General features: G+C 37.6%; 1 protein-coding gene across 2 annotated transcripts; it reads left to right on the top strand.

Moving 5' to 3' along the window:
* The first annotated feature begins 414 nt into the window (after window positions 1-414).
* Window positions 415-14,047, top strand: LOC149576324 (uncharacterized). Of its 2 annotated transcripts, none has more exons than XM_089816838.1 (7): window positions 415-915; window positions 3,164-3,462; window positions 11,201-11,947; window positions 12,301-12,429; window positions 12,507-12,707; window positions 12,793-12,993; window positions 13,128-14,047. In XM_089816838.1, the coding sequence occupies exons 2-7, from the start codon at window positions 3,346-3,348 to the stop codon at window positions 13,269-13,271; spliced, it is 1,539 nt and encodes a 512-aa protein (XP_089672964.1). In that variant the 5' UTR covers window positions 415-915; window positions 3,164-3,345; the 3' UTR covers window positions 13,272-14,047. The 2 variants fall into 2 exon arrangements, with proteins under 2 accessions (XP_089672964.1, XP_089672962.1); XM_089816836.1 differs by having other exon boundaries at window positions 644-1,081.
* Window positions 14,048-19,481: the final 5,434 nt, after the last annotated feature.

Here is a 19,481-nt window from a genome sequence, read left to right on the forward strand (position 1 = left end):
ACCAGACCAATTAGAAAAAAGAAAAGTAGAATGACCAAATCAACTATCCCCTTCTACAAATAAATTAAAAATCTCTAACGCCCAAGTTTGGCACAAATGACATTAAATAAAAAAATGCCTTTAAAATGCATTCTCCGTTTCCGTCACTTGACCAAACGAGCCTAAATACAACATCGTACTCAATTAGCTTTGAAAGTCCCGTTGCATAAGCCAACTGCAATTCCGCCGTTGACAACTGTCAAAATCCTCGCATTTAATTGGCCGAATAGTTCGTTACAAGGAAAACCCCAACAAGGCAAGCCAAAAGCCGGCTTTAACTTCAGTAAGCGGTCCTTTAACCCTGGTTAAACAATCCTAAAGATACTACACTGTTCCGTCCAACTCTAAACCCCCGTGGAACAAAAAGCGAAATCGAAAGCGTTCGATATATTTCTGGAGGACCAGAGTTCGAATCCCCAGCAGTACGAAAGATGCTTCTGAAAAGAACAGCTCAAGACTTTTCGGTAGGGGCGGCCGGATGTTAGTAGAATAAGCATCTCGACCAGACTAGCGAGGCCTTTAGCGCTCTGCCAAAACTAGCGGGGTCCTGCTAAATTTGGCGGCGAGGTCAACTGTCAAACTGAAAAAAATGTGTTGCTTCCGCGTCCAAGCTAAATTACGCGCTGTCTTTGCCTCTGCGCCTATCTTCAATTGCCGCTTCTCCAAGGCGTGAATAAAATAGTGCGGAGATTCAGTTAAAACCGATTTTGATTTCGTTTGTTGGCATCTGCAGATATAATTGTTGGTGGGGGGGACTTTCGGTAGTTGATTAGAATGGGTTCGGGAAGAGGAAGAATGGAGAGCGTTCGCAGGGCTACGAGGACTGTGCTTTTTATGGTGATGATGGTGGGTTCGCTGGTTACTTCTTCGGCTTCGGTAATTGTGGCCATGGCGGATGTCATTATGCCCTGCGTGATTCTTTCTATCTTCACATGTTGTCATTCCTGTTATACGTTGACGTTTGAGTGGAATACTTACAGTTTCCGATCGTCTTTGGCGGATATTCCCCTGCTTTCTCTGTTTCGATCCTTCCTTATTTTATGTATGTATATGTTTTTATTTGCTTCGAATTTATGTGAAACAAAATCAAGCCAGAATTATTATTATCAGAATCAAGTTTTTGGTAGCCCTATCATTAAAATAGCCGTTGAGTTTTATGACAATTGTGAAAAATATTTTGGTAGTCTTCTTTAGATTGTAGGTGTTTAATGCACATGCTTGTGAATTGTTAACGAAATATTTGTTTAAGATTAGCTTGTTTGCGGCGCATCAATGTAAGAATGGTCCAGTGGGGAAAAACGATGTCGGGGTTATTTCGGGGAAAAAGCTCTTACAGAGAAGATTAGTGTTTGTAAACGGGAAATAGGTTTCGGAAGAGATTCACAAGAGTCGTCAAATTATTACAGAACACAGTTTTCCATTTTGGACTGAAAAATATTCTAAGAGGGAAAAAATAAAGTTGTCAGTAATAGCAAGCTCCCGCGGAGGGGTTAACGTTGCCTGTTTTTTGGGTTTGAATTCGGCTGAATCGAAAAACTAGACTACATAAAATAGAATATTTTCCTCAAATTGTGAACTGCGATTGCTTAGAGAACAGAGATTTGTAAGTGGGGCTGTAGTTGATATAGAAATTTCAGGATCATTTTGTCTGGCTAAGTCACAGTTAATGTTTTAAATCTTACAATATACTTTAACTCACAAATATTTACTCTTGTAATTGTTATATATATCAGAAATAGGGTGAAAGGTAAATGTTGAAGGTGAAAACCTCCTAAATTCTCGAAGCATCACTAGAAAATTAAATTGCAGTAGCCCCTCCATGGGACCAATCACTCAGTATCCAATTATCAAAGCAAATCTTATTACAATAGAAATCGAGATTAAGAGGGAAGATGAGAGAGCCTAATAATCTTTAAAAAGCAGAAAATAGATCAATTCTGTAAAACTGGTCAACACTTTATGCAAGGAAATTGACAGAAGGAACTGGATGACCAAAGTAAATTTTGTCTTTCGTTCAAATTTAGGCGAATTTCTGTCTTCAAATGGCTGGCTTAAGGTACTGGGAGAAACATGAGAATTAGTTGTTTGAAACTGGACGCTAAAATCTTCTTATTGTGATTACTTTTGTTGAACTTTAGGCTCACACTCTTACTTTTATTTTAATGGTGAATTACAATGTGATCATTTAAAAAAAATTTCAGTAATCCTCTTCAATCGATTAAAGGCTATTGGATAAATTTAATGAACATTGCTGGAAACACACGGTTAGAATTTAATGAGGAAAATCCTTTGCTGGCTTATTGAGTGACAACGAGAAAGTTACTAATCGACATTTTTATAATGAAATACTGCTGTGTTTTAGATTTTTACTGCTTTGAAATTGAAACAGAGGATTTGAGAATGCTTGAAAGAGTTTGGCTAAAATATTCACGGTTGATGTTGCAATGATATAGAATACGGTAACCTAGATATGCCTTTATAGTCCAGAACAGATATCTCAATCAAGAGTTATATAATATAAACTACTATTTATCAAATAAATGCACCTTGGATTGTTCTGTAGGCCTCTTTGGCCTGAAGACATTAAAACTCTTTCATACTTATCTGCTGCACACAAAATAGCAAAACTGAGACCTTACAGAATAAAATTGAATTTTTTGACATTTTGTTTTGCTTTGCTCAGAATAGCAAGGTCTGCCTCATAATTGCAGTTCATATTGTAAGGGTGCACAAATAGACAATACTGACATTTTTGCATTTTTAATTTTTGACATGAGTTGTTACAAATTGATGGCCTCGATCCTGGCTCATTGTAAATTATGACATTCTTTCCTTCCTGGATCCCTGATATATTGTCAATACACATTCTTAGATGTTTGAAACAAGTCATTTTCGGTTAGATTCACCTTAACTTTACAGACATGATCTTTCTGTTTGGAATTCCAATTTCTACATCTTTTGTTAGAATTGAACTTTGGGAGTCTCTCATAGGAAGCAGTGCATGTCCTTGAATGGACTTGAAATGATATGAAATGGATGTAAATGGCAGGTGTTTTGCTACCCTCAATGAAAGAACAGGGGAAGGCTGTGGAAGTGGCTGATTTGAGTTGAACTTTTTTGTCAGGTGCCTATTATGTTTGTGATGTACACTGCCTCTCCAATGGTCCTTATCTTGGAATCACCATAATATGTGGTCTTGCATCAGCTGTGATTCTGATAATTAAGGTCTCTTTCTTCACTATTTTAGAGGCTTTACAGACCTCGCCAACTACACCTAGAAGCCGTCGGTTCAAGCAGTCATGGGGTATGCCTGCTATGTTCTTATCCTCTATGGTGCTAGCTCTTGGTCACATAGTAGTGGCATACAAGGTACGATATCAGTCTCGACGGATGCTACTTCTTCAACGACTTGATCCAGAAGCTGTAAGATATTCATCCCATGCTGGTCATTTTTTGCTATATTAGTTGGAATGACTGAAGATTATCAATCTGTGAGTGATTCTAAACAGTAATATAATTGTAGTTGCCATTTTGTGTTTTTATTGAATCCTCTTATAGAATTTCTATTAAATTAGTTTGCTATACCCTTTTTCTGAAATTTCACTCTCCTCTGCCTTAAAACTTGAGTATATTCTATTTTAAGAAACTTTACATTTACAAGAGGAATCCACTTAATTTGCATTTGCTTCCAACACATTTTAAATTGTTTGGCGGACATATATGTTGTCTGGATGCTTCTTGTTGGAGATTCTGTACCTGTGATTAAATTGTGTCATAATGACTATCCTTGCCATTTCAATAAGATTATCAAATGAGATCCAATTTGGTGAAAGAGACATCCCTTATGGAAGACCTGAAGAGGTTCTGCTTTTGCATCTACCTTATATATTCACCAAATCGTGTATCCCTGGGTTTAGATCTAATGACCAACTTTGGTCGTAAACTTGATATTACCAATCCACCTATTATAAGAATATAATTCATTCCTTCATTCCCAATATCTTCATATCCACATTTTTTGCTTGTGTATGTCTCCCGCATGTGAATTTTCACTTGGGTTTATTACAGTCTGAGCTAGGAAGAGCTGTAGTGATATTGATAGAAGATATTAATTGTTATTTACATTATAGTAATTTATTTTAGAACTTTATAAAATATAGATGTATTATTGGGTGGCATAATAAAAAATATAGTCTCATATAAAACTAAGACAAAAAACTCAGGTCTCATTTCTTCATGTGAAAATTTGGCAAAATATGAAGGCAGTTCAGATGTTTGACATTATGATATTGCTATAAATGTTAAATCCTGGCTTTTCCTTACCCCTGAATCTTCCACCATTGCATTACTCTTGTGAGGCCTATGTCTTTTGAATCAAGTACCTATGGAAGTCATGATGACTTCTCATTTCTATTATTTGAGAATACTTTTAACATTCTTAGGAGATGATACTTATTATGGTATACTTACATAATTTTCAGAAGCAGTCAGTATATGTGTTGGATGTTCAAGAAAAAAGCCTTTAGAGCCATAGGTGATCTCCTTAAGTAATTTAGCTAGTCTATTTTCATGTCTAGCAGTAGCAGTTGTCAACAACTTTGATTTCAACATTATCCTGGCTTTGATAGGATAGGCGCTTCCATGTTTAAACTTCTTTAATAGTATACAATTCTGCCATGTCATCATACATATTTTACGCAATGGTAATTGCAAGAAGTGGGCTGAGGGAATTGATGTTCATTATGAATAGAAACCGACTCATTTGCTGAATACAGAAATACAGAGTCAATGAAATGAGTAATTGTCAACTAATCTTTATGTGTGTTTCAATCAAGGACTGCAGGAATAGTTCTTACATTTCTTAAGTTTTAACTGATGAAATCATTCTTATTTAGTGCTCTGGCATGGGACAATTATTACAAGGTAATTGGTAAATACTTGCTTATTAATAAAAGAGACCGAAAGGTCAATTTATACAAAAGGAAGAGACGATGTTTCCTTAGGAAACGATCGTAAAGAATAGAAACATTCTATTCTAGAGAAAGCAAAAAACGAAAGCAAACTAAAGCTAAAGATATTTACAAGATAACCATTAACTAATAATAGACGTCTTATCTATTATTGTAATACCCTCCCTTAATGGTTAATCTACCTAACACACCAAGCTGTCCTCTGAATTTGACAAACTTATCAGGACCAAGAGGCTTGGTGAGAATGTCTGCAGTCTGATCTGAGGTAGGAACATACTGCAGATCTATAGTCCCGTCTTCAACTAGCTGTCGTATGTAATGACAATGAACATCCACATGCTTGGTTCGTTCATGGAAGACTGGATTCCGTGCTAACTTGATAACACCTTCGTTATCAACAAACAGAGTAGTCGGTCCTGCTGGTGACATCTGCATATCCCCAAGCATCCGACGAAGCCAGACAGCTTCACATCCTGCCTTAACAGTCCCTCTATATTCAGCCTCTGTAGAAGAGAGAGAAACTGCTTGCTGCTTCTTGCTGGTCCATGTGACTGCACCGGATCCCAAACTGAACACATATCCAGATGTTGACTTTTTATCATCAACAGAGCCTGCCCAATCTGAATCTATGAACCCACTGAGTTTAGGATTAGAACTTCGAGAATACAGAAGTCCATAATCAGAAGTGCCCTTCACATAACGAAGCACACGCTTTGCTGCCATCCGATGATCAGCCTTAGGAGCTGTCATAAAGCGTGAAATATAGCTGACTGCGAAGCTGATATCAGGCCTAGTAGCAGATAGGTAGATGAGGCTGCCTACTAGTTGCCTATACGTAGTATCATCAACGGAAGGAGAATCAGACTTGGTTGATAACTTGAGACCTTTCTCCATAGGTGTAGATGCAGGTTTGCAATCCTACATTCGGAATTTGTCTAACAAGGCTCTGGCATATTTGGACTGAGAGATGAATATACCAGAAGACTGTTGCCAAACTTCAACACCTAAGCAATAATGCATGAGCCCAAGGTCAGTCATATCAAAAGACTGGCATAAGTGTTGTTTGATTCCCTGAATCAAAGATGCCGAACTGCCAGTGATGATCAAATCATCCACATAGATAACCAGAAGGATGATGTCACTGTCAGTAGTCTTGATGTACAGATTTGAGTCTGAAGAACTCCTCTTGAAGCCTTGATCACTGAGGTACGTATCAATCTTGATGTACCATGCCCGAGGGGCCTGCTTCAAACCATAGAGAGCTTTTACCAATCTGAGAACCTGATGGTCTTTACCAGCAACCTTGAAACCAGGAGGCTGCGTCATGTAGACCTCTTCATGGAGATCACCATTCAGGAAAGCACTCTTTACGTCCATCTGATGGACCTTCCAGCCAAACTGTGCTACCATGGCTAAGACTAATCTGATGGTGCTCATCTTTGCAGTAGGAGAAAAGGTCTCCTCATAATCAATGCCCTGACGCTGAGAAAAGCCCTTTGCCACTAAACGAGCTTTGTACTTATCCAAAGTACCATCTGATTTGTATTTGATTTTGTAGACCCATTTGCAGCTAATGGGTTTCTTCCCTGGGGGAAGATCAGAAAGGACCCAAGTGTTGTTCTTCAGCAGGCTCTGGTGTTCAGATTGAATGGCCTGTTCCCACTCTGGAATTCCTTTAGCCTCGGAATATGTTTGAGGTTCAAACACACTGTGAATGTTGGCCATAAGAGCAAAGTTAACAGAATCTATAGTTTTGCTCTTTTTCTGAGTAGTTCTCCCATCAATGAGCTCATCATCATGAAGATCAGCAAGTGTCTTAGCCCACCACTTAGGCTGGAGAGGAGAATGACCAACAGTAGTACTAGGAGATGCTTGATCAGCAGGATCCTGATCAAAAGAATCTGGATCAAACTCAGGTGAAGCATCTTCAAAACGAGGTGATCTTGCAGGAGAAGCCGGAGGTGGCTGTACAGGTATCACTGGCAGGACTGGAGCTGTAGGAGCTACTGGAGCCCTCCCATCAGGTGGACCTAATGGAAGCCGAACTCCCAAATCATGAACCTGTATAGGCTGGTCTGTTGGATCAGGAACAAGAGAAACAGGCATGAATGGTCCTCGCTGCTCATCAAAGACTACATCGCGGCTGTATATGAGACGAGATGTCTCAACATCAATAAGGCGGTAGGCTTTGTAAAGACTGCTATATCCAGCAAGCATCAGTTTCTAACTGTTGGCATCCAACTTGGTGCGTGAAGCATCAGGGATCCAAACAAAAGCAAGAGAGCCAAAAACCTTCAGGTGACTGATTTTGGGCTTGCGACCTGACCAGGCCTCTTCCGGAGTTTTACCTTTGACCGCCATTGTGGGTGATCAGTTCAACAGATAAACTGCAGTGTTAACTGCTTCTGCCCAAAAACGCTTCGGAACATGTCTGTGTTCGAGCATGGAACGAGCCATCTCGGTGATTGTCCTGTTCCGACGTTCAACTACACTGTTTTGTTGTGGCGTGTGGGGTGTGGTGAACTGGCGTTGGATGCCATGTGTATCCAAGAAGCTGGAGAAAACATTAGAACAAAATTCCCCCCCATTGTCTGATCTAAGAGTAATAATAGATTTCCCAGACTCTTTTTCAACTAAGGGTTTAAACTTCTGAAATACAATAAATGCATCGGATTTCTTTTTAAGGAAATACACCCACATTTTTCTACTGAAATCATCTACAAACAACAGAAAATACTTGTACCCAAGAACAGAAGGAGTGGCCATAGGGCCGCAGATATCAGCATGAACAAGCTGAAGTACTTGAGAAGCTCGTCAAGAATCGCCACTGGGGAAAGGTGTGCGATGTTGCTTCCCAGCCTGACATGCGTCACAAACTCCAAGGTGTTGGGTTTGAATCTCTGGCAAACCAAGAACAAGCTCATCCCGAGCAAGTTGTGAGAGATAATGCACATTTAAGTGCCCATATCGCTGATGCCAAAGTGAGCTGATGGAAGATTGCCGAGCAGCCATAGCTAAGTCCTGAGAATCACCAGAATCAGTAAGTCTGAAAAGACCATGATCCTCAAGACCAACTGCAATAGTAGACTTAGTCGCCCGATCAGTGATGGTGCACTGATGTGAACTGAAGGTGACTGCCAAGTGTGGAGAATGTTGCAGCAACTGACTGACCGAGAGTAGATTTAGTTCCATCCCTGGAACGTAGTACACATCAAGGAATATGAGCTTCCTCCCAACAGACTGAATTTGAATGTTGCCTTTACCAACAACCGTGTACTCTTCTCCACCACCAAAGATAACAGAATCTGAATAAGGCTGGTAGTCAGTAAACCAGTCTCTACGGTGAGTGAAATGTCGAGAGGCACCTGAATCAATGTACCAGGCAAATGACTGTACATGATCTGCGGGTCTTTTAGCCATGAAGGCGTAAAAGGCAGATTCCACCTGCTCAGTGTGCTCTGCATTGTTCGCTTTGGGTTGCGAACCTGATTGCTTAGACTGGGCAGCTAAGCGTTTCCGACATGCAACCTTCATGTGACCATACTTGTGGCAATAGTTGCATTGAATGTTCTTCTTTTTTGGTACCATTGGATGTTGGAGCAGAAGACTTCTGCTGAGATGGTTGCTGAAACTTGTCCTTATCCTTCTGAAAGGATTTCGCAACAAAGGCTTGCTCAGTGGAGGTGGAACTGGAGCTGCTACCGAACTGTTGTTTCCACCGATCTTGCTGAAGTAGCAGGGTGCAGAGATCAGTGAACTTTAGATCAACACCAGTAGATGTGATGTTGAGAGTCTCGATAAAATGCTCATAGGAATTTGGTAAACTCCGAAGAGTGATTACCACAATATCCTCTTCCTCCATCTTGTGACCGATGGCAAGTAACTGATCACGGATTTCCTGAATCCGATTCAAGTGTGCCTGGAGCGAGGTGCGCTCATCCATGACAATAGAAAACAGTGTTTTTCAGAAAGAAGGCTCTGCTCTTGTCGGAAGTCTCATGAAGACCTTTTAGATGTGTCCAGCTTTCGGCCGCTGTCTTGCCGGATGGAATTTGAGAAAGCTGGTCATCAGCTACGGAGAGTTTGAGAAGCATTACTGCCTCTCGATTGTTCAGATCCCATGTATCTTGATCAGGACCCGGAGAAGTCGGACGCTGCTTAACACCCAGAACAAGTTGATCGGTGTTTCGATATTCGAAGATTGCGATGATGCGCTGCTTCCAGGTTCCATAATTGCGACCATTGAATTTGGAATTATGGTCGAGCAGAATATTTGTCAGAGATGCCATGGCACGTTTTTCAATGAAAAACTGTGAAAATCTATGAAGGCACGTTCTTCGAGGCAAAAGTACGGAAGACTCAGAAGAATCAGAGAATGACCCAAAAGAGAGCTCGAAAAACCCAGAAGGAATCTGCTGTCATTTTTTGAATCCGCTGGCTCGAAAATCGAGGCACAAAAATCGAGGCACCCAAAAAAAACGGACGACAACCCAATTGAGCTCTCGAAAAACCCACCAAAAATCTGCAAACAAACAATTTTTTCGACCCCAAAAATTAGGGTTTCGAAAAAAAACGGCCCTAGCTGAAAAAAGCTTGAAAAAACTTCAGATTTCTTGATGAAAAATGGTTGAATCTACTTCCCAAAGCACGATGACAGACTGAGACGGCTAAGAGCATGAAGATTTGATACAGAAACATGCAGATTTTCACCCCAAAAACGCGAGTCTTCAAAAAATGGCCACGATTTCCACGCGATTTGCAGACCCGTAATTCGGGAATTTCTCCAAGCAGAAAAACCCTAGGTGGGTTTTGGAGAAATTAGCTGAAATAATTTTGGAAAAATTTAAACAAATAATTTCAAGAAGAAATTATAAATTTTTCCGAAAAAATTTAAGTATTTAGCTCTGATACCATATTACAAGGTAATTGGTAAATACTTGCTTATTAATAACAGAGACCGAAAGGTCAATTTATACAAAAGGAAGAGACGATGTTTCCTTAAGAAACGATCGTAAAGAATAGAAACATTCTATTCTAGAGAAAGCAAAAAACGAAAGCAAACTAAAGCTAAAGATATTTACAAGATAACCATTAACTAATAATAGACGTCTTATCTATTATTGTAATAACAATAGCAGCTGTGATTTTTTGATGACATGTATAACTGGTATATTATTTGTATGGACATTGATAACAATTCTGATTAAATGATAATATAGTTTTACTTTTACATATTCTGTAATTGTGGATAATATGTACATTCTATTGGTTGTCTTGTCCATTCATTGAGCTCAGCTGATCAAACTTGAGTCATTAATTTGAGATCTTTAGTAAACTTCTACTTATAAGTTTATAACTTAGTTTGATAGCATTCAAAGCATATTTGTACAAATACCATTTTTTTAACATCTAAGAGAAATCTTGGACAATGCTGCTGAAAATTTGAATGACATCTTTTTCTGCCTTAAGTTCTAAAGATAATATGCATCTATAATATCACTTGGTCTTTATATTCTATTTGATTTTACCAGTCATAATCTTAATTTCAATACTATCCAATTGTGAAAATTCTAGTTGAAGGTTTTCTGTTGAAATGTGTATGATGATGCTGTTTCCTTCAGGTCATAATTGCTTATTGAAGGGTACTCTCTATTTTGTTTTTGATCCTTTTTTCTAGTGTTTTTATGTTGAACCTATTTTTTCCTCACTTTACTTAGTTCAGGATCGTGGATCATGAACTAGATATGAAAATTTGGCATTTTCCTATTTCACAATCATGTTCTTGGGAGATTTGACCAGTAACTGCTTACTAATCACAACTTGCAATATTGATAAATATTTACAACAATATTCTAGCATTCAAAATCTGAATAAGACCTGAAATACTTTTTCAAAGCCTCTTACAATGCAATTTGTAAGATGAGAACCTTACTATTTGTATGCTTTCTGGATCAATATTTTATATACTTTTCACTTGTTTGCCTTGAAAGTTGACGTGTAAGCTTGTAAGGGTTCTGATTTAAAGATTCAACACAATACTTCTTGTTTGTGCAAAATTTCAATTGTGAATTCCTCTCAAGAAGTTTTTTTTTTTTCATATGCCATTTTTGCATTATATTTTAGTTCTAGGGAGTTGAGGATCATTAGTTCATCACTTAGTTTGCAAGCACATTCTGTTTTGTATTTTATAGGTTCTCATGTCCAAAGCAGCATCAAATGGTTATCAGAAACTCCTTCGATCTCCTAATGCACGAAAACTTGGTAGAGTTGACTCTGAAGGGAAAATGCATCCGTTTTATGAAGAGAGAGATATACCTGCAAAAATGCTTGCTGATGTTGATAGCCTCTTCATATTGTGTGAAGGTCTGGCCATCCATTATAAAATAATTAATGAAAAACCGATTTCGGGTTTGACAATTCACAACTTCTTTGGAGATGCTAGTGATAGAGATTGGTGCATCAGATCTGGGAGGCCAACATTTGATAATCCATCCAAGGTTGTCTCTGTTAGCAGGAGTATAAGTGATAGTTTAACAAATACATTATTACATGCTCCATTAATGGACAGCTTCACAGAGGAGGGGACTTCAACATCAAGCTGTGGCTTTGATGAGTGTTTTCCTTTTCCTCAGAACATTGCTCATCTGAAATCAGAGAAGTATATGCATGATGAGGTGGACTCTAAGCCAGAGTGTTTAAATCGTGGAAATTTGGTGACAAAAGCAGGGCAACAAAAACCAGGATTAGATGGCATTGTTTTGATTCATGGTTTTGGCGGAGGAGCTTTTGCTTGGAGAAATCTCATGACTCCCTTAGCACGACATACAGGTTGTCCAGTTGTTGCATTTGATCGGCCTGGTTGGGGGCTGACTTCTCGTCCTCAAAGAGCGGAATGGGAAGAAAAAAGGCTGCCAAACCCATATGAGCTTCGATCCCAGGTAAGACAGAGTTATTGTTCAATGTGTGATTTCTTAACAAAGAACTGCGGTTTGCTCTTATTTTTCACTAAATGAGAAATCATCTGAGATTTTTGAGAGTGCTTCAGTTTTGCTTTTGCAATTTTAAACCAGTAATGTTATGTGAGAATTGATCATCATGGTGATTGGTTATATTGTAAAATGATTATTTTGATCCATACCCTTATATATATAACAATTTTATTTTTCTCGAAAGCACCCAATTTTACACCAAGTTGAACAAATGGAAGTCAAATATTTATTGATTTAAGTTTATGTGGTAACAGGTGAATACTATATGAAGTTATTTGATGTTATAAATTTGCTCCCTGCAGGTAGATTCACTATTTTCTTTTTGTAAGAAACTGAGCCTTTTTTCTGTCGTGCTGGTGGGACATGATGATGGTGGCTTGCTTTCTCTAATGGCAGCTGAGAAAGCACAAACCTGTATAGATGCTTCCCCGGTAGGCTTTCACAGAACTTACACTTCTCATTTCATAACTCCATCTAATGTCAGCTAATGAATGCCCTACCTATTCAGGTAGAAGTGAAGGGCATTGTACTGGTTAGTGTGAGTATTTCTAGAGAGGTTGTACCAACCTTTGCTCGAGTCTTGTTGCATACATCATTGGGACGACACTTGGTCTGTCCTCTTCTACGGACTGAGATAATCCAAGTAGCTAACCGTCGCTCCTGGCATGATGCATCAAAATTAACAGCTGATGTTTTGGACCTTTATAAGGTAAGTGTAATTTCAATATATTTTAAACTGACTTTATGTGAGCATTTCCAACCTGAAATAACATGTGATCTCACTTGCAATGCAGGCACCATTGCGAGTTGAAGGATGGGATAAAGCAATTGCAGAAGTTAGCAAATTGTCTATAGGAACTATGCTCTCAGCAAGCCATGTCTCGGATTTGTTGAAAGCAGTGCAAGGCCTACCGGTACTGGTAACAGTTGGGGCAGAAGATATTTTAGTCTCCTTACGATCTTCCAAGCTTCTAGCATCTAAGATCTCTAATTCTGTAAGTAGTAAATTTTACATATGATTACCTTATCATGTCATTTCTTGGAAATCAACTTGATTTTGTGTATTATTAAAGCAGCTGATTGTTGGCATTTCGAGTGAAAACATAACATGATGCTCATGTTGTTACAGAAACTAGTTGCAATTTCTGGTTGTGGGCACCTCCCTCATGAAGAGTGTCCAAAAGAATTGTTAGCAGCTATAGTACCTTTTGTCTCTAACCTGCGCGTGGAATTGAATTTGTCAGACAAATTCTTATCTGATGAGCATAGATAACAATTTTGTTAGAGTCTTGATGGTCTGATTGATGACTTCGGCACTGCTAAATGGGCACATGATTCAAAACTTGGAGCAAGTGCATGATGCTTATCACTTCGAATGGAGTAGTAGGTGGACTTGAAGCAAAAGCAGACTAACCCATCTTGCTATTGAGTTAACTACTACATTAAAATCAAAGAGGCTATGGTTTGAGACAGTAAGTTACATTTAATTCCGAAGAAGTGTAATTTGATTTTGCCAGCAAAGATACAATTTTGGCAATCCACTATTGCACGGAAGGGTGTCCTTGCTATACTTATATCATTGATTCTCAAAAATCATTCCCATTACAGATGAAAATGGCAGCATCCAACATGCGTGGGTGATAGAGGTTATTTTAAAGTAAATGTAAAGGACTTGTGGTAAAATGGTGTGGGTTCAGGTCATTTTTTGACACATCCATTCTTTGCCAATTAAATTGGCTGTTGTTTCATACATGATTGGTGCCACATTACTGGCACTAGTTTTGTTATGTTGTTTTCCTTTCCAACTTGTATATTGTCTTTCAGATTGTACTAAGAATGTACTGAGAAATATAGCGTTAAAAGCTATATGTATTTTTGTAAAGAGTGGAATCTTCCATATTGAGGCTGCAGTGTCGTAACTTTTTTCCGTTGACAACTTCTCTTGTTCTGGACAACGGTGGAGGTACTGATGAGAGAATGCTTCCACAAATCCACAGTTTAAAAACTTTGAAGTATTATGGATGAAACAGCGAACCTAGCTCTTATGGATCTTTGTTATGAGTTGAAAAGACGTGCACCAATTTAATAGTTACTAATAAAAGGTTGATTATATGATTGAAAAGATTGTACGTCGTCATAACTGAAGTATAATATAAACTGCTTGTGTCAATACATTTAATCAGAAAACGGATAATTGCAGCAGAACACTGTATGAGTTGAAAAGACTTGCACCAATTTAATAGTTACTAATAAAAGGTTGATTATATGATTGAAAAGATTGCACGTCGTCATAACTGAAGTATAACATAAACTGCTTGTGTCAATACATTTAATCAGAAAACGGTTAATTGCAACAGAACATTTTACAGTGTTCTGCGGTATAAGATGGTGTCCAAAAGACTCAAAGGGTTCAAGGATGAAAATAACAAGAGTCTAACTGGCCTTATCTCTAAAACCAAAAGTAAAGGGTACACATTTTACAAACTCAAATACAGTTTTTAACAGTTCCATAAATAGAAAGGTACTTAAAGCTAGATTAGTCAACTGTCAAATAGTTACATAAAAGTTATAATTTGAAACTATTATATATAATTTGAATATTCTTAAACTCTTTGGTTGGTTTAAGACTAAGTTTTCTTAAACTATTTAATTGGAATAAGTTTAATGTAGTTGTTGCCATTTGTAATGGTGGTGTAGAGCATAAGATGGACCATATAGTTCCTCTCATTCTTGTGGAAGAGATGAGGAGAAAGACCATAAATGCTGCCTCCCGAGATGCCTTGCATGTGCAAGGAAGGCCTAAGGAGAAAGACGTAAAGGGAATAAGGAGGAGGACAAGTCAAAATAATGTTCAAAGACCCACTAAAAGGGTAGAATGAAGTAATGGAATTGTGGTAAGAGAGGCCATGTGAAGGAGTGTAGAAAGAAAAAAAGAACTAATACTTTGAGGGATAAGTCCTCAAATGACGATGATTCTGATGCTTAATATTTTCAGCTAATTTTTTTTGTAATGATGTTTGGCTTGTTCATTGTAGTGCTCCTACCATATGACTCCTCAGGAGTGGTTTTTAAGTGTAAGGAATGCGATGTAGGAGAAGTTTTACTTGTTGAGAACATCTCATACGTTGTTAGCAAAGGAAAGGTAAAGTTGTGTTTCAGTTTTACATATGCCAAATCTTACAAGAAATTAGCTTTTGGTTTCTAAGTAGAATGATTGCAGAATGCATGTGACATGTGATAAATCTGATTGTAGGTTGGTAAAGGGAAGTTTGGTTGTTGCTAATGGATGTTGGACATGAACTTTGTTAAGTTGTGTGCTTCTACTTGTCGTGAAGTTTTCACACCATCGCCCCAAAACTTTGGGGGCCTTCTTTTTTTCGATCGTCTTGGCAATAAATAATTTTTTGAAGTTGTCCAAAAAATTTCTGATTTTAGAAAATTTTATGTCTTGGACACCTTTAGGCTAGGAGGGAGGAGGTTTAGTTTTTTTTTTATACCCTGGTTTTAAGTTTGATTTTTCGGAACAAGTAATTTTATCCTTAGGCCAAACAAATTTCAAAGAACTATACTTGGCAGGATAAAATTACAAAATTTTGGGGACTTAGACGATTTTATTTGGAAAATTGGATATAATTGTATAATCTTTAGCATTTTCAAAATAATTTTTTAGATTTATTTGTTTCAGAAAATTTTAAATTTTTGGTGAAAATTGATTTTGTAATAGTGAAATTGAATTGAAATCGATTTTAGATTTTACAAAAATGATTTATTTCTGTTTAAAAAGTTAAAATTGCATGGCAAAATCGATTTTGGATTAAATTGCAAAAAATGACATTAAATGGATTAAATTTGCCTTGAAGATTTTAAAGTCTTTAAAGAAATTTAGTAATTTAAAATTGAAAAAATCAATTTTGGCTTGCCGCAATTCAATAATGTGAATCTCATTATGGCAAAATTAATATTTGGCTTATCATTTAATTGGGATCAGATTGTGCACTAATTAATGTTTTTTGTTTTTTTTCCTCTCCTAGGTGCAAATTGGCTAGCTAGGGAAGCCAAGTGAATTGGGTATAAGAAGGCTCTCCTTCCCCTCATCTCCTCATTCTTCCATCTTCCTCTTCCATGCTTGGAGTAGCTCTTCCTCCTTGGACGATTTTTGGCAAAGGGCAGATTTGCATATGGGAGCAACTCTTCTTCCTTGGTGTTTTTTTTATAGGGTAGTTCTTGGCAATTTTTATAAGACAAATCTAATTTTCCTTGCCCTAGATGATTCTTAATTGATGTCTGATTTTCATAGGGAGTTGCGAATTTTGTGGAGCTATGATTTTTATGGAGCTGCGATTTTTGTGGAATTGAAATTTGTGGAAGTTTGATTTTCTTGAGGAGCTATGATTTTGCATCAGATCTGGACAGTATTATTTGGCAAAGAAAATAGGTGATTAAAATTTGATTTTTTGGCACATGCATGGGCAATTTCAAGTGGGTAGAATTCTGATTTCTTCAGCTAGGGCATCAATATTTGCAAGGGGTTTGAAATTTTTAGGTTTGATTCGAAATTCAAAGGAAGACGCAGCCATTGGTAAAGGTAAGTTCAATTCATTTAGAGTTGAAAGTGGTCCTTAAGCGGATTTTGCTTTTTTGTTCTTGTCCAATTTTGTTTCTCTTGGTTCTTCTTGCATTTATCATCCACCACTTCATCATCCCATCCTAGGTTGAAGATTAGAGATTGATAAGGGTAGAATCCATGATAGGACATTTGAAAAGGCAGAAATAAGCTAGACCACCCTAGGAATGAAGCTGGGAAATATAATTGTAGTTCATCCTAAGACATGAAGAGGCAAAAATAAGTGGCAGTCCCACCCCTAGGTTGAAGATTTGGAGATTGATAAGTGTAGTGATAGGACTTGGCAAGGCAGAAATAAGTGTAGAATCTATCGATAGAAAGAAGGTTGGAGATCGATAAGGGTAGTCCATATCACTTAGAACGAAGGGGCATAAATAAGTGTTTAGGATGGTAGATGTTAGTGCAAGCAAGAACCCTAAGGGAACAAATATTAAGAAAGACAAAGAGGATATGATGCCCAAAATAACTTTTTTCTTGAAAATGAGGCAAATAACCGATACCAATGTCGGTATAGTAAATATGATATAGGTAAAGGACAGACTAAAGGAAGGACAATTCCCTATGGCAAATATCTACAAAAATAGAATTGGTTATATGAAGGAAAAAAAGGAGTGACCAGATCATCGAGGCTCACAATGGCAGACTTCAAATCAAAATATGGCGATCTCATGGTGCTTCTCAGTTGGATCATGTGCCTAGCTCAAGGTATGCAATTTAAAAACTAAATGTACTTCTTTATTGATGAAATTGCAAATGGAAGGGGCAAATTTGATTGGGCTAGAATTATAAATGAAAATATAGAATTACAACTTAGGGCAGTGCAAAACTAGAAGCAATTCCACATGGGGTCTTAGCCCTTCTAGTTGATTGCAAACTGACAAAGGTTGAAGTGCGAGCTTTGGTGAAGAATGAAATCGGGTGAAGGGCGAATTTCATTGAAGATTAGGATTCAAGAAGCCCCGCAATTTCAAGAAAGAGAAGATTAGTAGAAGAGATTTGAAAATATTTGAGGCTGGGCAAGGCTTGGCTATTCATGCAAGCTTGCTTGGTTGAATTTGAATGGGAAGGTTGGAAGACCAAAAAGGAAAGGATAATGGGGAGATTAATTTTGATTTCAAGGTAGTGGCCAAGAGCAAGGCTCTCAAGTTGCAAAGAAGTTTGCATCTAGGGAAGCTACCAAGGCCAAGGCAAGATTACCCCAAGTGCATGAAGATTTCATCCTTTCAGGGTTAGGACATCAAGTACAAGCAAGTTCGAGTGGTGATGAGAAAGTTTCTAAGGACAAGCTCAAGCATCCAAGACTTCATCTTATCTCAAGGATTGAATAGATTTATAAGATAAGGTTGATGAGGTGGCACTTTCATGTGCATGCAATCAAATCATGCCAAGTGTCCTATGTTCTCATTGGTTGACAAATTATTGTAATTTTCTCATTGGCCCACAAAGTTGGTGCTCTCATGTAATTGGTTGAATAATGGTAACCCTAATTAGGGTTTGTAAGATATAATCTTGGCCCTTGATTTTGCCTCTTAATCTCGGCTATTCATTGTAATTTGGAGCCTCTATATAAGGCCATTTTTCTCTCATTTGTGAGGGAGTTATGTTGGAGAATTGTTGCCAAAATACTATCAAATTTGTTCTCCATTCATTGTTGTGGCTTGCATGGTGGATATACATGATCATTTTGGTGTATTGCATGGTTCTTCTCATCTCTCAAATTAAAGTAGGATTTCATTTCATGTTGTTAGAGTAGAAGTAGATGGCTAATTTTATGGTGATGTTAGTGAATGTTTGATAGGGACCTATATACTAGGCCACTAGCATCCTAGTAGCTTGTTAGGAAGCCTTGTGTGGTAATCTAGTCCAATCGCTCCTAAGTTCCACTTGCATATCATCTTTCCACTTGTACTTCAAGTTGGGTTGGAAGATGGGTGTCAATGTGAAAATCCTAAGAGTATCCCTTAGAATCATTGCACCAATGGAGGTAGTGCAACTGGCAAGCTTTTATTTGGTTAGATCTCCATCCATTTCCTAATTTCTCCATCTATAGGAGTGGTAGTAGCGCAATAAGCATTTAGTGGTAAGAGTAGTTGAAAGTGAAAGTGATCAAGGAGAAAAGAACAAGTCAAGCAAGCGAAGTACCACCGAGTTATCTTCGAATGAATAACATAAGGCCGCCTACGTGATTAACCAGCAAATCACATCATTAAAAATGAGTTAGTATCCACAGGTGTAAGGAACATTGGAGTTTTTTCTCATGTCTTCATGAGTATTGACTTTTCAAGACAGGAATTGAGGGTTTGATATTCTATATCAAGTGTTCAATTGCTAATATGTTATGTAGTGGTACAAAAACTAACATCAACGCTACTATTTGTACTTTATCTTTTGTAACTAGGACTGAAAAATGCTTGTTTGTTGTGGCACTGTATTTTGGGTCATATTAGTGAAAAAGGTCTTAAGACCATTTTAGATAAGGGACTAATAAGGGACTAATAAAGGGGATCTCACGTTATTTTGTTAGTAAGTGATTTTCAGCAAGCATTGTGTATTTGATACAGTAAATAAATCTTCATTTCCTAGAAGAGTTAATAAAGCTAAGAGACTTTTAGAGATTATTCATTATAGATCTTAGTATTATGTTTCCTTCATTGATGATCTCTCAAGATATATGTGTGTTTATTTTATGCATTCAAAATATGCAATTTTCACAAAGTTTAGGGATTTAGTTGAAAACAATCAAATTATAAGATAAAATATTGAGATTTGGTTTCATATTAAGGTTCTTTGGTTGTGAGACTTTTGTTCATGTGCCTCAAGAAAAGTGATCTAAATTAGATCCAAAAGCTCAAAAAATCA

Source organism: Cupressus sempervirens, chromosome 1 (genome assembly GCF_028749045.1).
Source record: "Cupressus sempervirens isolate cs-2001-9-10 chromosome 1, ASM2874904v1, whole genome shotgun sequence".
Lineage (NCBI taxonomy): Eukaryota > Viridiplantae > Streptophyta > Pinopsida > Cupressales > Cupressaceae > Cupressus > Cupressus sempervirens.

What these genes read in the sequence shown, in the direction of transcription:
- LOC149576324 (XM_089816836.1), top strand. Translation starts at nt 814, where the DNA reads ATGGGTTCGGGAAGAGGAAGAATGGAGAGCGTTCGCAGGGCTACGAGG. An exon ending in AACGACTTGATCCAGAAGCT is followed by an intron (nt 3,463 to 11,200) that starts GTAAGATATTCA and finishes TGTATTTTATAG; the next exon opens with GTTCTCATGTCCAAAGCAGC. An exon ending in ATGTTTTGGACCTTTATAAG is followed by an intron (nt 12,708 to 12,792) that starts GTAAGTGTAATT and finishes CTTGCAATGCAG; the next exon opens with GCACCATTGCGAGTTGAAGG.